Consider the following 27,749-nt stretch of genomic DNA (forward strand, 5'->3'; position numbering starts at 1 on the left):
TTCGGAACTGATCTGCTCTTCATAAGGAAGAATATCTTAAAAAGTGGAGTACCCTTACTTCTTAAAGCTACAGTGGCTGTAAGTGGCTGTGAGGTTGAAAAAATGGTACTCAAAAACTATTTGTGCAGTGTCTGGCATAGTATAAATAACATAGTGAAAAAAAAGCTCTGGACTAAGCATAAATGCCTTTTTTTACTATATATTCAAAGGACTTGTTGATTTTTGCTTGCTTCATAGAGACTCCTCATTAAAGTTTTTAAATCCCCTTTTTTAAAAAAAAATAAGGACATTTTACATACACTTTACTAAGTTCATCTTAAATATTTCTGTAAAATAAAACTTAGGCCTTAGATCTTATTACAGTTTTAGAGGCAAACTCCCAGAATTAGGATATGATCTTTTATTCTAGATGCTGCTTTTGTCAATGAAGAGAGTGGGTTGCCACCACAGCATGGCCCCTGACGAGTGGTATAGGTCCAAGCCAGGGAACCCTGGCCGCCGAAGCGGAGCATACCAAACTTAACCACTAGGCCACAGGGCCAGCCCCCTAATTTTTATTTTCTTATGGTCTGTCTGTTCAGATTCTTTAAAACCTGGAGACTGGGTAGGTAATGCAACATAGCTCTTCTGCCATTATGACCATGTTACATTTTTTTTTTTTTTTTTTAAATAACAAAGGAAAGTAGTATATTGAGAAGAACGTCCTCTTTGGGTAGAAATGGAATGGAATCATGTTTTAGCAGAGAACAAACTGATTAACCTTAGGCAGTTTACTAAAAACTGCTGAGCTTGTTACCTTTTCTTGAAAAATGGAAATAAAATTTCCTCTCTTGTAGAGTTAATGTCAAAATTATCATTGTCCTATAAATCACCCAGTATAGGATCTGAGGCAGACACTAAAAAAAAAAGTTTAAATTTTTTTGCATTATCGTACATGGAGGCAAACCTATAACCTTGGCTTTACAAGCCATAGAGACTTAATATGTAGTCCTTCTATTTAACAGAAGTCATTCTCATTGGACATCTTTAAAAATATAAAGTATATTATTAATTTTATTGTCTTTTGTAGTGAAAGTATTTATAATGAAATCTCTTTGTTTAATTAAAAATAAGATTTACTTTGAATACCCCTGGATATATATTTTTTCACTACCTCTGAAAAAGTATTGGGTATCAATGCAACAAATGTGTTGTTTGCTTAGTATGAGGTGCCAACCGTTGTGTTAAGTTCTGATGATGTGGAATAAACAAGACAAATATGGAGCTTATAATCTATCAGGAAAAACAGATATTAAGCAAATCATTATAAGTTTGCATACCATTCTACAGGAGGTTTTGGGGTACACAAGAACAATAAATTTACAAGGACTCTATATTGAAGAATCATGTTTAAAATGCTTAATGAATTTTTAATCCTTTGAATAAAAACTATTTTAGCAAACAAGCTGTTGTGTATTTCTTCATTATATATTTTATATGATCCTTTGTTTTTCTCCACCACTATTTTTTCCCTCTGTGAAATGCATAATACCTAAAACTCTTCAGATTTTCAGATTTAATTTTTACAGGTTCTGATCACTGTTAGATAATAGTAGTATATATATATATATATATATAAATACAGTTCCCAACTTTACTATGAATCGTCTAGAGTTTCGCCTTTAAGTACATATTCTTATATATAAAAAGTATTTTGGAAAAACATATACCAAAGTTTTAACAGTTATATATGGGTGGTAGGATATATGCAGTTTTAATCTTTTCTGTACCACCTGCTTTACAACATGCGTTTTGCTCCTTAATGTAAAAAAGGGGGGCACTTTGCAAAACAAAATAAAATCTGTATGTACTGTTTACTAATGAAGAAGTGCATAGGTTGACTCATTGCTCTATAAAGAGGCTTCTTCTCAAACGTCAGTTTGCTTTTGATGGGGGTCTAGGGAAACTAGATATAGCTCTTCTCTTCAGCCTGCCTAATTTAGGCTATCTGGAATAAGACATTTGGGAGTAGGTGATTTTGTGCGATTCTTCCCTCTTTGGCCCGGTTTTTTCCTCAGGTTTTCATATGGCATATGAATAGAGGATATAACGTAGAGGCCAGGATGAGGTCTCTAAAAATTGAGTTGAAATCACAAGTTACTTAAATTCATACTAAAATATGAATGACTAAATAGTGTTTTATCATCCCCAAGGTATTTACATTTTGGGGTAAATACTTTGCATTTGAGATGTTTATTTACCCAGTTCTTTTCTAATTGATATAATTAATAGTTTCTTATATTCATTTAGTATTTATTGAGTCTGGGCCAAGCTACTGGAGAAATAGGAAAATTAGATATGATTCTTGCCCTTGGAGAGTATGCCCGTTGGTAAAGATATTGCTAATATTCCACGGTTTTTGACCTAGTGGCACTTCATATGGATTAACCTAACAATACCAATACAAAAGTATATTATAAATCTTTGGGATTGCCCTGCCAGAGAAATAGAATATCTGATTCTGCAATAAGTTTCAGAACAGTTTTCCGTGTCACTTTGTGCTCACTCTTAAACAGTCTAGTTCTTACAACCCCTCCTAGGACTCTCTATCTTTAGTCTTTATACTCCCAGGGATTGTGGGTTTTTTTCTTTTTTTTTTTTTGTGAGGAAGATCAGCCCTGAGCTAACATCCATGGCAATCCTCTTTTTTTTTTTTTTTTTTTTTTTGCTGAGGAAGACTGGCCCTGGGCTAACATCTGTGTCTATCTTCCTCCACTTTATATGGGATGCCGCCACAGCATGGCCTGACAAGCGGTGCATGGATGTGCGCCCAGGATCCGAACCCAGGCCGCCAGCAGCGGAGCTCAAGCACTTAACCACTATGCCATGGGCCCGGCCTCCCAGGAATTGTGTTTTGATTTGCTGAATGAAGTGCACCTGGACCTCAGTTTCCTCAGGTTACTGGTCAGGAAGTTAACTCACTGTCTAATCCTAGTTCTTTTTGTTAGAGGCCAAGTAAATATCTGCCTGGCCTTTTGTGAATTAGAGATGTCAAGATAATTGATTGTTTTCCTCTATCTTTTCTCTTCATTTTCCTCAACTCTTCACTGAGTAAATACTCTTTACCTGTGCTCTAATTTGAGAGATTATCTGTTATTAGAAAAAGACATTTCAACAAACTCAGGGCTATATGGTTTTTTTGTTTTTTGCTGAGGAAGTTTCACCCTGAGCTAACATCTGTTGCCAATCTTCCTCTTTTTGCTTGAGGAAGATTTGCCCTAAGCTAACATCTGTGCCAGTCTTCCTCTATTTTGTATGTGGGTCTCCACCACAGCATGGCCATTGATGAGTGGTGTAGGTCCACGCCTGGGAACCGAACCCAGGCCACCGAAGCAGAGCGTGCTGAACTTAACCACTAGGCCATGGGGCTGGCCCCTATATGTTTTTAAATTATTATTAGTAGAACCATTGCAGATATTTCCCATTGAATTTAATTGCAGTTCTCTGTACAAGAATTGCTTGAGAACCAAGTGTAATGTGTTAACTGAGTGAATCTTTTTCTTTTCATTTCAGTTGGAAAGACATCTTTGATCACCAGATTCATGTATGACAGTTTTGACAACACTTATCAGGTATTTGTTTTTGCCAACTTAACTAGTTGTCTCTATATTGTGTTACGAGTAATATTCAAGGTCTTTATAAAAATTCATTTATTTACATGCAGTCATGGATATAAAAACACTTTCTGTAATCTGTAAAATGCTTATAAATACAACGTATAATGGATTTTTGCTCATGATCCTCAACTTTTTCATTTGATTTCTTTATCTCCTCTTCCAAAGTCTATTGAAAGATTTTCGCTGATACCAACTGGGATAGAAGAGGAGTGGTTGTAGATATTCTCTTATAGAGATTTTGTCCAAGTCTAGGATTCTATGACATTTTGACCTATACTTCCAGTCAAGAATAAATGAGAAATATAATTAGAAATATTAACAGAAGGAGATTTGGGAAATTCACAAATATGTGGAAATTAAACAATGTATTCCTAAATAACTGATGGGTCAAAGACCCATCACACAAGGAAATTACAAAATCACAAAGGAAATTAAAAAATACTTTGAGACAAATAAAAAAGAAAATACCACATACCAAAACTTGTGGGATACAACTAAAGCAGTGCTATAAGGAAAAGAAGTACATCAATAATTTAACCTTCTACATTAAGAAACTAGAAAAAGAAAAGCAAACTAAACCTAAAGCAAGCAGAAGGAAGAAACTTTTAAAATATAGGTTTTGTTACTCAGGTATGGTGAGGCCAACAGATCAGGAGATGATTGCCATTAAAAAGATAGTTTGTTATACTCACAGATCCCGAGAGGAGGGGGACATTCCATGTCATGGGAGGGAGGCATATGGGGAAGCACTAGTGTTGGTCAGGAGGCAGGGGGTGGGAAACCGGAAATGTGGGCAAGAAACTTTATTGTGGTTTCTGTGGGAAGGATGGGAGAGACCAGGTAAGCAGATTTAGGATTCCCTAGTTTGAATGATTTCAGCGGGCTCTGGAGTGTAGAGTCTGTTCCTGGTTGTCTGTTATCTGGTTCTGGGATGATTAGGGTAGGGGAATAGTGTCCCTGAGTGTGATAGAGGAGGTGGTTGGGGTATGGGCTGTGGATTGATTGGTTTGCTTAGGAAAGATGCTGTCACGGGCAAGTTTACTGTCTCTAAGAATTGGCAGATGCTGGGAAGGCCAGTCCCTCCAGTGTCAGCAAGAACCCAGATGTCAAAGCAACAAAAAAACTGAAAATAAAGACATGCTTAATTCAGAAGCAAGTAAAGATTAGAGCAGAAATATATGAAAGAGAGAATAAAAAAACAATGGGAAAATTTAATGAAACCAAAAGTGGTCCTTAGAAAAGATCAACAAAATTGACAGACCTTTAGCTAGACTGATTAAAAAAAAAAGAGAGTAGACTCAAATTACTAAAATCAGGAGTGAAAGAGAGGATATTACTACTGACTATACAGAGATAAAAAGGATTATAAGGGAATACTTTGAATAATTATATGTCAACAAGTTAGATAACCTTGATGAAATGGACAAATTTCAAGAAAGATACAAACTGCTGAAACTAATTCAAGAAGAAATAGAAATTTTAAATATACCTATAATAAGTAGAGAGGTAGAATTAGTGATCAAATAACTTCCACAAAGAAAATCCCAGGACTAGATGGCTTCACTGGTCAATTCCATGAAATGTTTAAAGATCGACACCAATAGTTCATAGACTTCCAAAAAATAGAAGAGGAGGGAACACTTCCCAACTCATTCTATGAGGTAAATATTACTCTGATACCCAAACCAAAGACATCAATGTTAAAACTACAGACTAATATCTTTTGTGAATTAAACACAACAATCCTGGGAGGCGGAGTCAAGATGACTGCGTAAGCAGACTCGGAACTCACCTCCTCCCGTGGACACAGCCAATTTACAACTACTCGTGGAAAAATTACCCCTGAGACAGAACTGAAAACTGCATAAGAGGAACACCTGCAACAACGGACAATCCTAACTGAGGTAGAAGAGGGAGAGACTCCCTTCTGGAGAGGAAAAATGCCGCCTTCACAAGCCGCCAGCTTCACAGCCGCCAGGAACAGCTCACAGGTACGCAGCCTCCCTGGAGGCGCGGGGCCCTGAGCCGAGGAGCGCCCCCGCTGTGGGCATTTTGTGGACCCAGCACAATCGAGACCAGCGGCATAATATCTGACTTTGCTGCTACTAAAACACTGGGGAGTACCCCCAGAAAACCAGGTTCACAAAGAAACTAAAACTGGCTCTTAAAGGGCCTGCGCGCAAACTCACCCGTTTCAGAAAGCATCCTAAAATCACCAGAAAGGAAGGTGCACAGTGCTGTGGTGAAAAGAGACTCACCTAATAGGCCCTGAGTGCATCTCGGTGAGGGGTGAGACCTCTCCAGGGACTGGGACATTGGCAGCGGCCACTGTTGTGGCCTGGTTTGGGCGTGCTGACACAGACGCCATTGGAGTTCTCCCTGAGGCCTGCTAGCCCAGGGTCTGCCCCACCCACTAGAGCACCGATTTAATCCAGCTCAGCCAGGGCAGGCAGCCCACCCTAGAGACTGGCCCCACCCAACAACAAGCCCTCAGGCAAATTGTGGGCCTGCATAGATTGGTGACTGGATTCTCTGCAGCCTGGCAACTGAGCCGACTTGAGCAGGGCAGGGTGTGCACAAGGAGCGGGTGGAGAGTGTGGGGCAGTGTCGGAGTGTGTGGGGCTCCCGCCGTGGAGAGTCTGGGTCCGCTTGGGGAGGTCGGGGTGCTCACACGGGGCAGGACTGTGTTGACTGTGTGTGTGGACCTGTGGGCGGCAGGGTTTGTCAGCTGCAGAAGACTTGTGCTTCTCAAAGACCCACATAGGAGGTTTGCCCCACCTTCCAAAGCCTGAAACGATTGGGTGCACCTGTGCCTGAGGCCAGCCCCACCCAGCTGCAATCCTCAGAAAGCTGACAAGAGACCTAATAGGCTAGAGGCTTATAGCAATTGTAAGGCCCTAAGCCTAACAACCTGCCACGCTGGGGGCCTACTCACTTAAAAGAAATACTGCAACACAAATGTGGTATTAAAACTTGCAGCCAACTGTGCTGGGGCTCCCCACACCTGATAAAGAGACTGAAGGGCCCACAACAACTACAAGCAGCTGAGCATTACAACAGCTGGCCAGGAGCATAACTCAGCCTCCCTGGGCGCCTACAGGGAGAGCAAACAGGCCACAACAGAAGGACACACGTAGCCCACATAGGGGTCACCCCTGGAACATTGAGAACTGAGGGGAGCACACTGGAAGCCTCCTAAGGCATCACTTACATAAGGTCATCTATCCAAGAGCAGGAGACGTAGCTGACCTGCCTAATACGTAGACACAAGCACAGGGAAAGAGGCAAAATGAGGAGGCAAAAGAATACATTCCAAGTAAGGGAACAGGACAAAACCCCAGAAAAGGAACTAAGTGAAACAGAAATGAGCAACCTACCCGACAGAGAGTTCAAACTAAGAGTGTTAAGGATGCTCACTGATATGGGGAGAAGAATAGATGAACTCAGTGAGAATGTCAACAAAGAAATGGAAGATATAAAAAAGAACCAATCAAAAATGAAGAATACAATACTGGAAATGAAAAATTCATTAGAGGGACTCAAAAACAGAGTAGAGGATACAGAAGAACGGATCTGTGAGCTGGACGAAAGACTAGAAGAAATTACCCAAGCTGAACAGGTAAAAGAGAAAAGAATTAAAAAGAGCGAGGACAGTCTAAGGGACCTCTGGGACAACATCAAGCGCACTAACATCCGTGTTATAGGTGTCCCGGAAGGAGAAGAGTGAGACAAGGGGTCAGAGAACCTATTTCAAGAAATAATAGATGAAAACTTCCCTAACCTAAGGAAGGAAATACACATCCAGGTACAGGAAGCACAGAGAGCCCCAAACAAGATAAACCCAAAGAGGCCCACACCAAGACACATCATAATCAAAACGTCCAGAATTAAAGATAAAGAGAGAATCCTAAAAGCCGCAAGAGAATGTCAAGTTACATACAAAGGAAACCCCATAAGGCTATCAGCTGACTTCTCAGCAGAAACCTTACAGGCTAGAAGAGAATGGCACGATATATTTAAAGTGCTAAAAGGAAAAAACTTACAGCCAAGAATACTCTACCCAGCAAGGTTATCATTCAAAATGGAAGGAGAGATCAAAAATTTCCCAGACAAGCAAAAATTAAGGGAGTTTGTCACCAAGAAACCAGTGCTACAAGAAATGTTAAAGGGACTGATTTAAGGGGAAAAGAGAAGACCACAAATAGAAAAAATTATGTATTTCCATGATTAGAACGTAATGGATACAAATACACAAAAAAGAGGTTAGATATGATATCAAAAACAGAGATTTTGTCCAAGTCTAGGATTCTATGACATTTTGACCTATACTTCGTCAAGAATAAATGAGAAATATAATTAGAAATATTAACAGAAGGAGATTTGAGACAAAATACTCATATCAGACAAAATAGACTTTAAAACAAAAACTAAAAAGAGACAAAGAAGGGCATTACATAATGATCAAGGGAACAATCCAACAAGAGGATATAACACTTGTAAATATCTACGCACCCAATGTAGGTGCACCTAAATATATAAAGCAATTATTAACAGACATAAAAACAGAAATAGACAGTAACACAATAATAGTAGGGGACTTTAACACTCCACTTACACCAACGGATAGATAATCCAAACAGAAGATCAATAAGGAAACATTGGCCTTAAACGACACACTAGAACAGATGGACCTAGTAGATATATACAGAGCATTCCATCCAAAAACCGAAGAATACACGTTCTTTTCAAATGCACATGGAACATTCTCCAGAATTGATCACATATTAGGCCACAAAACAAGTCTCCATAAATTTAAGAAGCTTGAAATAATACCAAGCATCTTTTCTGACCACAACGGTATGAAACTAGAAATCAGCTATAGGAAGAAAATCAGAAAAGCCACAAATACATGGAGATTAAACAAAATGCTACTGAACAACAACTGGGTTAACGAAGAAATCAAAGAAGAAATCAAAAAATGCCTGGAGACAAATGAAAATGAAAATACGACATGCCAGATTTTATGGGATACAGCAAAAGCGGTTCTAAGAGGGAAGTTTATAGCGATACAGGCCTATCTCAACAAACAAGAAAAATCTCAAATAAACAATCTAACAATGCACCTAAAGGAACTGGAAAAAGAAGAACAAACCAAGCCCAAAATCAGTAGAAGAAGGGAAATAATAAAAATCAGAGCAGAAATAAATGAAATAGAGACCAAAAAAACAATAGAAAAAATTAATAAAACCAAGAGCTGGTTCTTTGAAAAGATCAACAAAATTGACAAATCTTTAGCTAGACTCACCAAGAAAAAAAGAGAGAAGGCACAAATAAGTAAAATCAGGAATGAAAGAGGAGAGGTTACAACAGACACCTCGGAAATACAAAAGATTATAAGAGAATACTATGAAAAGCTATATGCCAACCAATTCGACAATCTGGAAGAAATGGATAAATTCTTAGAATCATACAACCTTCCAAAACTGGATCAAGAAGAAGTAGAGAATTTGAATAGACCGGTCACCAGTAAGGAGATCGAAACAGTAATCACAAACTTCCCCAAAAATAAAAGTCCAGGACCAGATGGCTTCCCTGGGGAATTCTACCAAACATTCAAAGAAGACTTAATACCTATCCTTCTCAAACTCTTCCAAAAAATTGAGGAGGGGGGAAAGCTCCCTAACTCATTCTACGAAGCTGACATTACCCTGATACCAAAACCAGACAAGGACAACACAAAAAAAGAAAATTACAGGCCAATATCACTGATGAACATCGATGCAAACATCCTCAACAAAATACTAGCAAATCGCATACAACAAGCCTGTTGAGACCCTGTTGTCCTCCCTACCTCATTACCTTTGTGATCTCATCTCTACTACTTTCCCTCTCATTCTCAAATCTCCAGCTGCAGTAGCCTCCTTACTGTTCCTTAAACTTGTTAGGCCCACTCTTATCTCACAGCCTTTGCACCTTGTGGAAAGCTTTCAACCCAGATATCTCGATGGGTATTCTTGTTTGATAATTCTGGAAACTTGGGGACAGATATATGGCATTCATTATATTATTATCTCTGTTGTTTTACTTGAAAATTCTTCATAAACATTTTTATACATTTTAAAAAGTCATAAATTGATCATATCAGTAGATATAGAAAAAGTATTTGACAAAATACAACACTCATTCATGATAAAAACTAGGAATAGAGGAGAACTTCCTCAACTTGATAAAGAATATCTAAAAAGAACCTGTAGCTAACATCATACTTAGTGATAAGAAGCTCAAAGCTGGGGCCGGCCCCGTGGCGTAGCGGTTAAGTGCGCGAGCTCCGCTCTTGGCGGCCCGGGTTTGAATCCCGGGTGCGCACCGAGGCGGCCCGGGTTCGGATCCCGGGTGCGCACCGAGGCACCGCTTGTCAGGCCATGCTGTGGTGGCGTTGCATATAAAGTGGAGGAAGATAGGCACAGATGTTAGCCCAGGGCCAGTCTTCCTCAGCAAAAAGAGGAGGATTGGCATGGATGTTAGCTCAGGGCTGATCTTCCTCACAAAAAAAAAAAAAAAGAAGAAGCTCAAAGCTTTCCTACTAAGATCAGGAACAAGGCACGGATGTACCCTCTCACTACTGCTTTTCAGCATCGTATTGGAAGTCCTTGCTAATGCGATAAGGTGAAAAAAGGAAATAGAAAATATACATATTGGGAAGGAAGAAATAAAATTGTCTTTATTTGCAAATGACATGATCGTCTTTGTAGAAAATCCAAAAAAATCAACAAGAAAACTCCTGGAACTAGTAAGTGATTATAGCAAGGTTGTAGGATACAAGGTTAATATATCAAGTCAGTTCTTTCCTTTATACTAGCAATGAGCAAGTGGAATTTGAGATTAAAAACACAATATCATTTACATCAGCAACCCCCAAAATAAAATACTTAGGCATAAATGTAACAAAATATGTACAAGATCTATATGTGGCAAAAACTACAAAACTCTGGTGAAAGGTATCAAAGAAGAACTAAATGGAGAGATATTCCATGCTCATGAATAAGAAGACTCAATATTGTCAAGATGTCACTTGTTCCCAACTAGATCTATAGATTCAGCACAATCCCAGTCAAAATCCCAGGTGTTGTTTTGTGGATATTGACAAGCTGATTCTAAAGTTTATATGGAGAGGCAAAAGGCCTAGAATAGCCAACACAGTATTGAAGGAGAAGAACAAAGTCAGAGGACTGATGGTACCCAACTTCAGGACACACTATGAAGCAATAGTAATCAAGACAGTGTGGTGTTGGCAAAAGAATAGACAAATAGATCAATGGAACAGGGTTTGAAAAAAACCTCATTTTCCAAAGTAAAGTGTTTCTACTTTACTCTCATACTACTACCACAGTCACATTATTCCTGACACCAGATGTGTGTGGGGTTTTCTCACACCAAGCAATTCTGTGACACCAGCTGGGTGTCCTACAATTTAACTCAATTCTGACACTATCTCCATTGTGATAGCATCGGATTCCACAGTCTCACAAGACTGCCCCCCAATTCAGATGCCAGTTGCAAGTGATACCCCAGGTTACCCACAATGTCTGTCCTATTTGGCTACAAATTGAAGGTTTCTATGACCTCTTCCCCCTTCAATTCAATAATTTGCTAGAACAGCTCACAGAACTCAAGGAAACACTTATGTTTACCTTGAGTAATAAAGGATACAGATGAACAGCCTGATGAAGAGATACATAAGGCGAGGTCTAGGAGGGTCAAGAGTACAAGAGCTTCTATCGCGGTATAATTGAGGTGCATTCCCTCCCTGTTTATGGGTGTGTCCACAACCTGGAAGCTCTCTGAACCCTGTACTTATGGAGTTTTTGTGGAGGCTTCATCACGGAGGCATGATCAATCATTAGGTCCACTTCCAGCCCCTCTCCCCTCTCTGGAGAGTAAGGGGTGGGGTTGGAAATTCCAAGCTTCTAATCATAGCTTGGTCTTTCTGGTGACTAACCCCTATCCAGGAGGCATCCAGAGTTGCCTCATTAGAACAAAAGATGCTCCTAGAGCTCTTATCACTTAGGAATTGACAAGAGTTTTAGGAGCTGTGTGTCAGGGACTGGGGTCAAAGACCAAATATTAGAACAAGAGATGCTTCTAGTGCTCTTATCACTTAGGAATTTATAAAGGTTTCAGGAGCCCTGTGTCAGGAATTGGAGGCAGAGAGCAATCTATATGTTTCTTATTATTTCACAAACAGAGTAGAGAGTTCAGAAATAAACCAACATGAATGTAGTCAACTGATCTTTGACAAAGAACAAAGGCAATACAATGGAGCAGAGATAGTCTCTTCAGCAGTGGTGCTGGAACAACTGGACATCCACATGCAAAGAAATGAATCTCGACACAGAGGTTATACCTTTCACAAAAATTAACTCAAAATGGATGACAGACCTAAATGTAAAATGTGAAAGTATATAACTCCTAGAAGATAACATTGGAGAAACCTAGATGACCTTGGATATGGCAGTGACTTGAGCATACAACAACAAAGGCACAGTCCATAAAAGAAACAATTGATAAGCTGAACTTCATTAAAATTGAAAACTTTTGCTCTGCAAAAGACAATGTCAAAAAAATGAAAAGACAAGACTGCGATAAAATATTTGCAAAAGACACATATGACAAAGGACTGTTACCTAAAAAGAACTCTTAAAATGAGATAATAGTAAAGGATTATTAATTCTTTACATTTTGATAAGTGTTGACAGATGTATATACCTATGAAACTACCTGTAGAATCAAGATTAAGAACATTTCCATCATCCCAAAAGGAATTTGTTTTTAATTAAGCCTTTTATTAAAAACCATCAAAATCAGGGAACAGAGATGACTAAAATATAAATCTAACATTTAGGGAAAGTCACTTCTTAAAAAGCTAATGAATATGTTATGTACTGTATATATTTTATTATCATTCTTTTGAATATTTCAGAAATGGTTTAGCCACCTCTTAAGACATGAAAAACGCAAGTTTAGAGAAAAATAGTTCAGTCAGCCAAGTGTGCTTCAGTTTCTTCTGGACCCCTTTAGATCAGGTATCCCCAATTTTCTAGGTCCCTGCAACTCTACAGCTTATAGGCTTCACCTAGATGACCTTCTCTGTATACAGTATTTTAATTCTGAGCAATGTTTCTATTTCTTCTCAGCAGAGAAGCTACAAATACCGGTCGCAGGGACTGAAAAAAGTATTGATGTCATTGAGCCATATGTGGAAAATTCCTGAGAGTGTAAGCTCGAATCTTTGGGAGTAGAACCAAATACCATAGGCTAAAAAGTCTGAACTAGGGTCAGAGTCTTAGGATAAAGAATTATGAGCTAGAGCCTGTATTTAGAGTTCTCTGGGTGTTTCTGAAGTGTTTTGTTATACCCAAGTTCTCTGAAATTAAGGAGGCATACCTGAAAATGCTGTTGCTATTTTTTCATGCACTGAGACTACTGCTGCTGTTTAGTCAGACATCTGTAAGGTCAGTGATGTTGATGGGGTGAAGTTATATAGAATTTGACACATACAGAATGATTTATTCTTTGTGAAAAAGTTGTAGCTAATGAAGCCAAAATATCATTGTACTTTGGCATTAATCGAAGACGCTAATTAATAATATGAGCTACAAGTTTTTGTAAGAATTAGGTACAGTCCTAGATATTTTCTTAGTTTAGCTCTAACAAGAAAATTTGGATGATACAGCACCCTACATCCTTACTTAAGGAAATTGGCTTGACAGTATATCAGGTATTATCTTTGAATATGAAGGATTGACTGTGTGTGGTTAGCTGCCAACTTAGTTATCAGGTGAAGAGTTCTTCAGTGAATTCCCTACCCCCACCCCAGCACACACACACAACTTCTGAAATGAATAATTAAAGAGCTAGTCTCATTGCTAAAAATTTATGTGGCATATGTGAGTCATATGTAATGTATGTATATCTGAAACTTAGTTTAAGTTTTATTTCACACAAAAAAATGAATTTTATGTAATTCGTAATTCATGCTCTATATGTGATTCCTTTGCACTGAATTGCTTTCATTTTAAAAAAGAAGAAACTGGTTGGCCAGAAGAGTCCTTAACTGACCAAAATTTAGGCTTTATTTCAAAGTGAAGCAAAAAAACTGTTACGTGGGAAACTGTTCTTTCTAGCTAGAGAGTCTGAAAGTGATTCTTGTAAGTTGCTCTTGTTTTTCACCATTTCTTTTTCTTTTTCCAATTATAAACCCACAGATTTTTCCAACAGTTTCAAGTATATGAACCATTATTGCTATTTTCATGAATCAGAAATGATAGAATATTGGGAATTTTATATGGTTCAACCTACTATAAACAAGCTCAAGAGAGATTCCCACAGTTGAGGTAGATTCATTCTTTTATTTGAGGAAGATTATATTGCTCAGAATAACCTTTGAGATTACTTTGAATTTAGAGGATTTCTATAAAGGCTGTTACAAATTGACAGTAAACATATGTTCAGGTTGGCATATATAAAATAGTGGGTTTTAGACACTTTAATGAACTTGCCCAGAAAGATGGTCATGATCAAATACATCCTTAACTTCTTTAAGTTAAAGCTGTAGATTGTTCTACTCAAAATTCTAGTTTGCTACCAATAGAAATAAAATCCCCAACTGGATGGACTGTTTTTCTGATGCAGCGTTTGATTTCTTGTTTTTTAATTTTCTTTAATTTTTAATAACTTTTTATTTTTATTTTTTTTTTGCTCCTCCCAGAAGTATTTTCATTTTATGGGCGGGGTGGGGGGCATATTTTTTTTTTAATTATGGTAAGAGCTCTTATGAGATCCACATTCTTATCAGATTTTTAAGTGTATAGTACAGTATTGTTATCTGTATGCAAATGTTTTGCAACAGATCTCTAGAACTTATTCATCTTGCATAACTAAAATTTTATGCCCAGTATAATGACTCATTTTTAAAATCCACAGACTCTACCTAATTTCTATTCTAAGTAATGTGGCACAAAGATATCTAGGGGAAAACTATGTATATATTTTTTTTTCACATACATACATATATAAACATACATACAATAAACATATTTATTAATGGGATGGTTACCCTTCTAAAATGGAATCCATATCAGCATTCTCTTTCTAGGGTCCTTTGCCTTTCTTCATTCTTTTTATTTATCTCTTGTTATTCAATTTTAGACTTTTCTTTAACTTGTCCACTCTTTTCTTCCTTTATTCTAGTCTTTGCCCTTTTTTTAGTGAGGAAGATTGTCGTTGAGCTAACATCTGTGCCAGTCTTCCTCTGTTTTGTATGTGGGATGCCACCACAGCATGGCTTGATGAGCAGAGTGTAGGTCTGTGCCTGGGATCCGAACCCGTGAACCCCAGGGCCACCAAAGCAGAACATGTGAACTTAACCACTATGCCACCGGGCCAGCCCCGTACTTGCCTTTTTTGACTCTTAGTATTTCTCTATTTTTTCTTGCGAGAGAAAGGAGCAGCCAGGCAACAGAACTTTATGTATGTTTGGACCACAGAAGGAGGCTGATTATCATTGCTTTGGTACAGAAGAAAACTTGTTTTCCTTACCTGATTACTTTTATGTTAGAAAAATCATGTCCCTTATGGAAAATCATGATGTTTATGGGTCTCTGGCTGTCTGGCATCAGGACAGGTAAAAAACCACTATTTAGGAAGTCGGGCAGAATAGTAGTTTACATCTGCAATTTTATAAAATTGCTGTTAGGGCAAATAAGCACCATTCTGAGTGGGGAGCGTCCAAAACCAAAGCTGTCATTATCTTGACACTGATATATTTGGATAAGCCATTGTTCAATCTTGAGTTGTGAGATCCCACAGTAAAATTACTTAATTTGTTTTTTTTGCAGAGTAGACCTCCCCATACCAATGAATTAATTAACACTTAAAATAATGTGAAGCTGTAAATTAAGATACATGGGAGAATTTTCTCTAACCTTTGCTTTCTTCTATAATTATTGCCTTCTGCGTTTCCATAAAGGAGATGAGCAAGATGCAGCATTAATGTCTCATCTATTTTTTATGAAGGTTTGAATTAGTTCCACATCAGTAGCATTCAAGATGTTAGAATAGCTGATAATACTTAGTTTCCTAGCCATTTTTCTGTTCTTCCTGCTGTTGGCTTAATTCTTGTGGATGGTTGACTTCTTTGCATAGTATCTCTGCTTGGAATAAAATTAAGTGAAAAGAAGAACAGCAACAGGCTATGTTTTTCAGGTTAATTTTGATCTTTATGAGTTCAGTGGTATAAATGATGCCTCAAAACTAGGATAGCGTAGTGGAAGGAGGGAACTGTTGTACATTTTATCATGAAGTCTGACTTTGTACTAATTTTAAAAACATTTATATGTGTTGGCTGTGACTTCTGAAAATGCTTCTTTCTGTTTATAACCACTAAAATTTATTTTTGGCTGTTTATAACAAACACAAAATAATATTAATAAGGGACGTGAGAATCTTTTTTTTCATGTGAAGGAAGTCTAGAGTTGGGGTAGTACAGGCTTGTGTGGCAGCTCCATGGTCATCCAGGACCACAACTCCTTCTGACTTTCTGTTTAACCAGATCAGATGTATGACTTCCATGTTGAAGATTGTCTCATGCTAACTAAATGATTCCTGGAGTTCCAGCCCTGGTATCCACAGTCCAGGCAGGAAGGAGGAGGAAAGGGAAAAAACCAAGAGTGCACCTTTCACCTGAGTCAACCCCATTTATTTAGAGCTCAAAGAACACTGGAAAATGTAGTCTTTTTAATGGGAAAAGTATGGATTTAAATAAATGTTTGATTGTCTTAGTAAGGAAGAAAGGGAAGATGGATATTTATGTAGGCAATTAGCTGCCTCTGCCACACTGTCTGAGTAAATGAGGTTCTACTGGTGACATTTCTTAAAGGTATCCATATCCCATTCCTGTACATTCCTCAGGTTTGTCAATTAGATGCTCTTGCACAGTAATTCAAGTTTATAAACCCATTATCTCACCCTGTGGCAGAATGGGATATACATTATCAGATTAAATGTCATAAGATGGAATTAGTACTTAGGTTGATGTATTTAAGCCATAAATTTAGAGATGTAATTGAAATACATAGTTACATAGTTTGGGATAAAGGAGGAAGTGTCCTTCTGTTTTTTTATAAAAGTCTGTGTGAAACTGAAATCTACAAAAACACTGCTCAAAAAAAATTGAAGAAGACCTAAATAGTGGACAGACATCCCAGGTAAATGGATTGGAAGACTTGATATTGTTAAGATGTCAATACTAACTACTCAAAGCAATCTACAGATTTAGTGCAATCTCTATCAAAATTCCTACTGCCATTTTTGTAGAAATGAAAGAGCCCATCCTGATTTGCAATAGCCAAAACAGTTTTGAAAAAGAAAAATAAAGTTGGATGACTCACACTTTCCTATTTCAGAACTTACTACAAAGTTACAATAATCAAAGCAATGTGGTACTGGCACAAGGATAGACATACAGACCAATGGAATAGAATTGAGAGTCCATAAATAAAGCCATGTCTGTTGAAATTGATTTTCAATAAAGATGCCAGGCCCAACCTATAGAATGAGAGGAAATATTTGAAAGTTACGTGTCTGGTAAGAGTTTAATATCCAGAATGTATAAAGAACTCCTACAAATCAATAACAAAACGACAAACTCTATTTAAAAATGGGCAAAGGACTCGAATAGACATTTCTCCAGAGAGGAAATACAAAAATGGCCAATAAGCACGTGAAAAGATGTTCTACGTCATTAGTCATTAGAGAACTGCAAATCAAAACTACAATAAGATGCCACTTCTCATCTACTAGGATGGCTATTATATATAAAAAAGGGAAAATAACAAATGTTGGCAAGGATGTAGAAAAATTGGAACCTTCACGCATCACTAGTGGGAATTTAAAATGGTGTAGCCACTGTGGAAAACAGTCTGGCATTTCCTTACCAGATTAAATGGACTTATCATACGGCCCAGCCATTCCACTCTTAGATATATACTGAAAAGGATAGAAGGCAGGACAATACATTATAATATATTATTGCTTAATGGGTACAGAGTTTCTGTTTGGAGTGATGAAAAAGTTTTGGAAATAGGTAGTGTTGACAGTTGTACATCATTGTGAATGTAATTAATGCCATTGAATTGTACACCTAAAAATGGTTAAAATGTTAAATTTTATGATACGTATTTTTTTACCACAATTTAAAAATAAAACCTATCTTAAAAAACTGTATCAATGTCAATGTAGGTTTATCAGTTGTAACAAATGTACCACTCCAGTAGGGAATGTTGGTAATAGGGGATGCTATGCATATGTGGGGGCAAGGAGTATATGAGAAATCTCTTGTACCTTTCTCTCAGTGTTGCTGTGAACCTGAAACTGCTCTAAAAATGCAGTCTTCTGAAAAAATGGTTAAGATGGTTAATTTTATGTTTGTGTAACTTACCACAATTTAAAAAATTTAAAAATGTATATATCAATGTATATTGGAAAGAGCTGGACTTTTACTCCCAACTCCACAGCAGAAGCTCTGTGTCCTTTGGCAAGTTGTTTTACTTCTCTGAACCTCAGTATTGTTGTCTATAAAATGAGAAAAATAGGGATGATAATAGCTACCTTGCAGAGATGTGTAAAGATTAGAGATGATTATGTAAAGGGCTTAAAAGAATCCCCAATATACAGCAAGTCCTAAATATGGAAGCCATTATCACGGAAAATTTTGTTCATTCTTGCTTGGCTCTGATGTTGTTTGTTTATTCATTATTTCTTCCACAATCATAATTCCCATTTGAACCCTAAACTGCTGACTGCCATTAAACTGTTATTATTTTTTAACTTTGTTTTACAGGCAACAATTGGTATTGACTTTTTATCAAAAACAATGTACTTGGAGGATCGAACAGTGAGTAATGTTTTCAGTGTGCAATTTTCTACAACACTCTAGGATAGAAAACTATGATCAAAGCTATAGTCAATGATTGTCACCACAATTTAGCAAAATTGCCAAAGTTAGTTTACAGGCTTTGAGAAGAAAAACTTATTACAGAGTAGTACTTAGCATTCTGACTTCTTATCCCCAAGTGAAATCGAAAAGGGAGTGAAAGCCTAATTATTTGTAAAACTCTGATGGCCCTAGGCTTGTTAAAGTTTTTCATCTTGATTTGGAAAAATGATAAAAAATAGCATTGAGATAATTAAGAGAATATTTCATGAAGAAATTAGAGCTATTAAAGACCTTTGGAATGCTAGCCACTCTTTAGGCATTCAGAAGGATTTCGTTTGAATATCACACAATTCGTGAACGTCAAGATTTTATTTGTCAGAATATGATGTATACCAAAGTGACATGTATTTACTTGTTGGATTTTTGTCTTCCATCTTTTGGAATGCTCCCTTTAAGTGCATTGTAAATTCTGTATTCTAGCCCACTATCCCTTGAAGAGATTCCTGTCACTTAAACAGTGACTGACTTAAATGCAGTATTTCGAGACCTATACCCAAAAAACATTATTTCATCTCTAATGCTGTTTCTTAGAGGTGTGTGAGTTTTTTCTCTGGATGTTCTCTTTTATGTTATAATATATAGCATGCCATTTCTTAAAATTTGAAAGCTTGGAAACTATTTTATAATAGTAAAAGAACTTAATGCTTATTTTCAGGCTTTTCTTCCTTGAATGTAGATGTGAAAAAGTAAGGAAGTAAAAAAACTTTACTAGGGTTGTAGGGTTGCAAAAAGATATTTCTCCTTTTTTATTAGATTATATACAATGTTCTGAGAAGAAATATGTGGAAGAAACAAGCACAGTAGTCAGAGACTCAATTTCTAAGTATTCTGGACTCAATAGAAAAGAGACGTTTTAGCTTCAGAGAGGCATTAATTCCTTTACTGTGATAGCCTGGACTGCTCATTGACATTTACCTTCGTTTTTCCCTTTTATGCTATTTGACATCAACAGATTCTGCTTTTTGCTATCTGGAAGGCATAGAATTCAGAGAGGTTATAGGGAGGGGGAAAAAAGAAAGCTGTATTTCTGATTCTGTGAAATTTGTCCCATTGCCATTTTTGTCATGTACCTTCAGAGCAAGCAAATTTTTAATATTACTCCCTTTTGAAAAAGCAAAGAAGTTTTGTGTTATTTTCATTCCTCACATACCTGCAACTTTTTGCATGAGTCTCCTTTTTACCTCCTTCCCACCCTCCCCCTTTTAAAAACATTATTTCCTTTTTCTTTTCAGTATGAGTTTGGTTTTTTTTTTTTTTATTTATTTTTTCCCATCCCACAGATCAGGCTGCAGCTGTGGGATACTGCGGGTCAGGAACGTTTCCGTAGCCTCATTCCCAGTTACATCCGTGATTCTGCTGCAGCCGTAGTAGTTTACGATATCACAAGTAGGTATTTTGCAACGGGTTGACCTTTCTTATTTTTTTTGCTTGTTTGACTGATTTTGTTGTTAGGTACGATTGCAATTATGGGACACAGCAGGTCAAGAGCGGTTCAGGAGCTTGATTCCTAGCTACATTCGTGACTCCACTGTGGCAGTTGTTGTTTATGATATCACAAGTGAGTGGGGGGAATTATGCATTTCTAATCTTCTTTCAACCTTTAGCTTAGCTGCATGCATGTTCTTGTCTTGTGCTTGTTTTCCATACTGGCATGTAAAAATGTGTTTTATCATAGCAAAACTTATCACAGACCAGCTAGGTCAGAAATATCTGCTTTGGTGTTTGTAACAATATGCTTTATTTCTACTGTGCCAGGTTTTTTTGCCCTGGAAATTTTCCTTCAGGTCCTATTATGAATCCTCTCCAAGGCTTTCTTAGCATCCTGTTATCCCCAAGACACACCATAATTATGGTTGGGAGAATGTCTCCTTTTTCATTTAGCTTGATCTCAGATTTCTCTAAAATAAAATAATCTGCATTTAAGCCTCTTGCCAAGTTTTCCACATCCTCCAAGGCTTCTGTTGAGGCTATTAAAAGCTTCCGCTAGCCAACTTTTCTCTGCTTTCCCCTTCCAGCCATCCTCTGTCTATAGAGGAAGGCAGAGAAAACATAATGTGCAATTTTCTACTAATCATTTTCATTTAAATCATATCTGAATTCTGTGACTGACTGACTTGGTTGCTAACAAATTGCACTTGCATTTCTCTCTGAGAAAATTTTAAATGGGAAACTAAAACAAGTAATCTCTTTTTCTTTTTCCTAAAGACTGAATAATGCCTTTGGCATTTTAAGTGACTGAATTTTCCATGGAGCATTGGTGACTGACAGGGAAAGGCTCTCTGATTAAAATTGTCTTCGTAAATTGGTTTATGTTATATGTTAGGCAATATTAAGCATCATTCTATATAGTGGTCCATAATTCATAGGGAAACCAGGATAGTACTGTATCTTGGACTTCTGTAAAAACATGTTATATAAATAAACTATTGATTTGAGCTAATAATACTGGTTTTTTTTTTCATATCTGCTCAACCAAAGTTATATCTACTTAACAGTAATTGCCATGGCAGAATTAAAGTTTGCATTTAGAGACATTTTTCTTTCTTTTTTTTTTTTTGGTTAGGTGCTGTATGCCAGCTTTCTTTTCTTGAAGCTTTACTTTCGGTTGCTACTTGTTAAAAATAATGTATGTTCATTGTTGTGCATTGACAAGTTTTGCAGCTTTAAAATGTTTGTGCTTACTTTAACCAAATCAAGTGAAACCTGGTGTATTTTCTTTAAAAATTGTGTACATGTGGTTAAAATATTAGTAAACTGTTTTTCTTTTGTTGCTGTAAAAAGTATTGGAGTACTCTACTTAGAATCCAGTTCTAGAAAGGATGGATTTTGTTACAAGTGATTCTGGCGCATTAAACTAATAAACTTCAAGTTAAAGTGATCACAAACTGAATAAGCAATGCAAATAGAGTGGTGTTGAAAGCTGTATAAAGGCTTTACAAATTTTCTGGATATGTTGGGACTTACTGGCTGACATACTTTGGAGATGCTTTCTTTGTCATGTTTGGTATGTGTAAGTAATCAAAAAAAGCATTGTGGCAATGTGACACCATATTATCTGCCATAGCTGTCCTGACATTAAAAAAATTTTTTTTTCAATTACGTATAGTACATTGCACTCATTTGGTCATGTTCAAATATTTTAAACTACTGTAAAAGGAACCTTAAGGATTTTATTCTTGTGCTTTGTTTAGATCACTGACAGTTGCGCTCAGATAAAATGGAGTTATGTTGCAGGCACATTAAAAGTGGGTCCTAATGTGCCAGCCCCCTTCCAACTTCCAGGGCTTTTTTTTTTTTTCTTTCTTTTTTTGGTCCGTCACTTGGGGAGGCATTTGCCGTAACACTAATCTCTCTTTCCACCCTCCTATACCAGATGTTAATTCATTCCAGCAAACTACAAAATGGATTGATGATGTCAGAACAGAAAGAGGAAGTGATGTTATCATCATGCTAGTAGGAAATAAAACAGATCTTGCTGACAAGAGGTATGCAGTGATTTTGTACGTATATGGAATGTTTGATTTCTTTGTTAAGCAGCCTGTTAGTTTTGTTACTGAAGAATTGTTTTGAGAGGAGACATGATTAATCCTTAAGTTTATACCCCTCTTTTCTTTAGTGTGGGAACCTGAAATATAAATGGAAACATTAAACTCAGTCCTTAAAGGAAAATGAGTTTTTTGTGTGTGTGTGACCACATATGTAAATAACTCTTGTGCAAGATTATTTACATATGGAAAAAAAGAAGGTTGTTTATACATGAAGCTGATAACTATTTTGCATTTTTTAGGCCTCATAAACATAAGCAATGTTCACTTAAAGAACAAAATGTTTTAAAAAACAAATCCTATCTTTAAAGATTATTTATAATGATTGAATACACACTCTCTTGGTAGTCTTCTTATAAATATTCATTATAATTCAGTGGTGTAGTTTTTTTCTTTTCTTTTTTTTTTTAATTGTGTGGTTGAGCGAGACTGTGTGGTTGAACTGAATAGCTTGATTGTGATACCTTAGTCAAATGAGCAAAGCCATATTCAAGTCACAGGATGCAAAATGTATTAACATTCACTTTAAAACCCATGGCTTGAATATCTGCCTTCAGCATTCTTAAGTGATCTACTGGATATTCCTTCTGCTTTAAATAGTCTTGACCATTTTACTTAACAGTAGAAGCTTTTACTATTTATTATTTGTTTATTCATGAGTTGGATATTGAAATTCAGGTAATGAACTTGTGCTAGTAATTAAAATGTTGCAAAGAAATCCAGTATGTTCAAAGGCTTGTGGAAATGTTAAGCCCATTTCTGCCCTTGGTATCTCATTTGGAATTAGCAATATAGTGACAAAAAAGTCATTCTTAATTAGAAGTAATTTAAAAGTATGATTTCATCTTTTCTTTATGAAAATCATTTTTTGGACATCAATTGCAATCATATAAATTTTTACTATTTTATTTATCTCCAATATGAGAATTTGAAGATCATATAGGTATATATTCTACTAGAAAGTACCTAGATACCTTCATTTTTAGATAGAAAAATTGTGTCTCTGAATTGTTTCCCTTTATAGCCAGAGTTTTCTAAAATGATGCTGATAAACGTCTGTTCTTTTATTGCGTAGTGTTTCAATTGAGTACATAAATGCTAGAAACTTATCTATATTTACAATAATTTTTCTTTAAGGTACTATTTGTTCATTGCTTTGGAATTACCATCTTTCTCAGTAATTTTTGCAAGACTATCACCCTTCAGCTATTCACATTTAAAAGAATCATAGCCTTGTTCATTCCACTAAAATAATTTTAAAATGAGTAAAAGATTTAAATGCTTTTTTAAAAAGAAAAGATTTTCTTTTAAAAGAAAATCTTGAGCCAGCCCTAATGGCCTAGTGGTTAAAGTTCGGCATGCTCCACTTCGGTGGCCCTGCTTTGGGTCCCAGGTGCAGAACCACACCACTCATCTGTCAATAGCCATGCTGTGGCGGTGGCTCACATAGAAGAACTAGAAGGACTTACAGCTAGAATATACAACAATGTACTGGGGCTTTGGGGAGGGGAAAAAAAAAAAGAAAATCTTTTGGTAGTAGGTGGCCTTTTATAAGCATGACATGAAACCCTGAAGCCATAAAGGGAAAGATTGATAAGTTTGAATATGTGAATATAAAGATCATATTCACCTATTAGATCAGCCATTATTCAGAAGATTGATAATACACAGTATCACCAAGAGTCTGAATAAACAAGAACTCTCATACACTGAAAATATAACTAATACAATTTGGGGAGGAAACAGTTTTAACAATATTGGAATTCAAAATATTCCTTGACTCAAATCCACTTCCAGTATTTTATTTCACAGATATGCCCACAGAAACATGAAAAGATGAACATTTAAGAATGTTTATTACAATATTGTTTGTAATAGTAAAAAATTAAAATCAATCTAAATGTCTATCAGTAGCAGTAACATTTTATAAATGAAATACTTGTAGCCACTAAAAAGAATGAGAGGAATTTACTGCTGTATAACACATGAAGCTTAAAAAAGCACTTGATCAGTGTGTATAGCATGATACTCTTTCTGTTAAAAAAATGAAAAGATGGTAGATATATATATTCTTTTGCTTAGAACAAATTTGCATAAACATTCATGGAACTTAACTGTAGTTATCTTCAGGAAGGGAGTGAGATTATGGAGCACTTTATTGTAATGATTGGTCTTTTAAAAATAAACTATTCAAAGTTAAATGTGGTTTTCACTTTCTTTGAGAATTAACTACTTTTTTTTTTTGCTGAGAAAGATTCACCCTGAGCTAACATCTGCTGTCAGTCTTCCTCTTTTTGTATGTGAGCTGCCACCACAGCATGGCCACTGACAGACGAGTGGTATAGGTCCACGCCTGGGAACGAACCCGGGCCACAAGAGTGGAGTGCGCTGAGCTTAACCACTAGGCCACCGGGGCTGGCCCTTAAATGCTTTCTTTTGATAAAACTTGGAGGAAGGACCAGAGTATGTCTGTTTCAGTGTCTCAGTATAAGTACCTAAATCCTCAGTACTCTTTCTGTCCCCTGTAGCCCAGTGACTCCCAAATGTTTCAAACCGGAGAGTCACTTGGTAAATATGGCTTATTTAGACCCTCTGTTAAGATTCTGGCTATAAAGGTCAACTCTTTAAATTTGTGGGCTTTGATCCTACTGCTACATATTGTGATACAGTTAGTCTAGAGTGGGGCCGTTGAATCTATATTTTAAAGAAAAATCTTGCTAGGTGATTTTGACAAAATCAAACCACGATTGAGATCAGTGCTATAGCTGTCAACCATTTTATTAGAGTGACTTATAGTTCTAAAACTAGGAAGGATTTCTGCCTGGACTCCTTCATATGTAGGGTTTATAGACTAATAATTATTCATTCAAGAAGTGTTTATTGAGTATCACTTATGTTTCAGAGGATTCTACTCTAGGGTAGAGTAGTGAACAAAAAGACAAGTCTTCAAATTTATTCCAGAGAGTGAACCAGCAAATAAATAAGTCCAAAAATAAAATACATAGTATGTCTGATAGTGATACATGCTAAGGGTAAAAAATAAAACAGGGAAAGGGAATATGAAATGTTAAGGGTGAGTTTGAAATATTAGATGGGATAGCAGTGGAAGACCTCACTGAGATGACGGGTGACTTTTTAAGGAAGTAAGGAGTTAACTATGCAAATATCTCAAGGAGGAAAAGGTCCTAGGCAGATGGTTCAGAAAATTCAAAATCCCTGAGTTGGGAATACACTTAGCTTATTTGAGAAACAACAACGAGGCCTATATAGCTGTGAAGAGACATGATGGAAAGAGTAGTACTAGGCAATGAGGTTTAAAAAAAACGATAATGAAGGCCAGGTCATGTAGGGCAAAAAGTGAAGACTCTTTCTAAATGAGATTGGAGGGTTTGAGCGGAGGAGTAACTTTTCATAGATCACTGTTTGCTCTGTTGAAAATATACAAGAGTAGAAGTGAGGAGGCCAATCCAGACTGTAATCCAAACAAGAAATGATGATGACTTGGACGAGGATAGTGGTAGCTTGTGTGGTGATCAGAGGTCACATTCAGATGTATTTTGAATATAGAACTGCCAGGATATACTCATACAGTGGATAGAATACATTTTGATAGACGGAATATGGGGTGTGGGAGAAGGAGGAGTCAAACATGACACTTAGATTCTTAGCCTGAATAACTGTCATTAACTGAGATAGGAGAGACTGCATACAGAGACGATTTGAGATGGAATATCATGGCTTCAGTTTTGGTCATTTTAAGTTTAGAATGGCTATAGGATATCCTAATGTCTAATTAAATGTCAGGTAGGCAGCTGGCTATATGAGTCTGGAATTCAGAGCAGTGGTTCAGGCTATATATATAAGTTGGGGAGTCCTCAGCTTATAGAAGGAATTCTAAACCACAAGACTGTATGGGGCCACCAAGGGAGTAACTGTAGATACGGAAGAGGTCCAAGAAGTAAGTTTTAGGGCATCTGACAGAATTGTTTTTAGGAAATTCACACATTTAGGGCTAAAGGTCTGCAGATTGTCAACTTAATCTCAAATCATTAAGAAAATATGTGGTTTTAAAAATTTATACACACACATAAATACATAGAAAATGAGAGGATAAAACAAGCAGATGTAGTAAAACATTAACAGTTGGATTGTTAAGTAAGAGAATGTCCTTATTTTTAGAGAATGGAGAATTTCTGGAATAATATCTTCTTGTAGACAAGAAGAGAGTGGAATCTAGTACGTAGGTGTAAATTTGGGGAGTAAGAACAGTTCCTCCATAGTAACAGGGCTAGAGGTAGAATGTAAGAGCGCACACACGGGTAGATCGGTAGATAGATGTGGGAGCTTGTGAAAATTCTCTTGTGTTGCTTCAGTGTTCTGTGTTGTAGAAAGCAGAGTTTGTCAGCTCATAATTTAGATCCACTTAATTAGAATGTTTGCATATTTATTAAACACCTATGTGCCAACTAGGCACTAGGAACACCAAGATAAATGAGATAATCTTGTACTTGAAGAGCGCACAATTTGAGCTAATTATAATGCATTACAAAATGCCCTGTAAAAGAAATATTAAAGTATTAATACTATGTATCAAGAGACTTGAACCTAAATGTCTCTTGACTCACTTGTTCTACTTATAGAAATCCACAAAATCCAACCTAAGGAAATGATCCATAGTGCAAAAAATATTAAGCACAAAGATGTTTATAGCAACATTTTTTACAGTAGTGTAAAATTTGAAAACAACATATTTTTAACAGTTTGGGAATGGTTACATAAATTATAGTAGCAAATTGACAAATTAGCCATAAAAAATTATTTTACACAAAGTTTTTAATCACAAGGCTAAATGCTTATGATCTAATATTAAGAGAAAATAGACTAAGTTTTTTTTTATAATTTTATTTATTTATTTATTTATTTTTTCCCCCAAAGCCCCAGTAGATAGTTGTATGTCATAGGTGCACATCCTTCTAGTTGCTGTATGTGGGACGCGGCCTCAGCATGGCCCGAGAAGTGGTGTGTCGGTGTGCGCCCGGGATCCGAACCTGGGCTGCCAGCAGCGGAGCACACGCACCCAACCGCTAAGCCATGGGGCCGGCCCAACTGTTAAGTTTTTAAAACTAAAAAAATTACAAGATGTGCTTAGCCAAGTAAAAGCAAATCATTAAAAAAGTGCCTTTAAAAAAAATTATGTAGTTAGGTATAACATAAACACAGAAGTGCATATTTTGAGGGGTACTGCAGCTTGATGAATTTTCAAAATAATCTCGCCTGTGTAACTAGCACCCATATCAAGAAAAGTTGTTTTCAGAGCTTTGTTTATAATCTTTATAATATCTCTCAAAAAGAAGAATTTATCTTTTTAATTTTTCTACAGACAAGTGTCAATTGAGGAGGGAGAGAGGAAAGCCAAAGAGCTGAATGTTATGTTTATTGAAACTAGTGCAAAAGCAGGATACAATGTAAAGCAGGTAAGTGTTCTTTGAGTAT

At 36.6% G+C, this 27,749-nt stretch overlaps 1 protein-coding gene across 2 annotated transcripts in view; it reads left to right on the plus strand.

Annotated features, from left to right (window-relative positions):
- Positions 1–27,749, plus strand: part of RAB6A (RAB6A, member RAS oncogene family) — an 80,829-nt gene that overhangs the window by 32,539 nt on the left and 20,541 nt on the right. Inside the window, exons 2-6 of one of the 2 annotated variants that reach the window (XM_058545640.1) lie at positions 3,553–3,611; positions 18,556–18,609; positions 19,992–20,097; positions 22,085–22,196; positions 27,637–27,730. In XM_058545640.1, coding sequence (XP_058401623.1) covers positions 3,553–3,611; positions 18,556–18,609; positions 19,992–20,097; positions 22,085–22,196; positions 27,637–27,730 — 425 coding nt within the window. Of the gene's footprint in view, positions 1–3,552; positions 3,612–18,555; positions 18,610–19,991; positions 20,098–20,163; positions 20,270–22,084; positions 22,197–27,636; positions 27,731–27,749 lie in introns of both variants that reach the window. The other variant, XM_058545639.1, reaches the window with a different exon arrangement.

This window comes from Diceros bicornis, chromosome 7 (genome assembly GCF_020826845.1).
Source record: "Diceros bicornis minor isolate mBicDic1 chromosome 7, mDicBic1.mat.cur, whole genome shotgun sequence".
Lineage (NCBI taxonomy): Eukaryota > Metazoa > Chordata > Mammalia > Perissodactyla > Rhinocerotidae > Diceros > Diceros bicornis.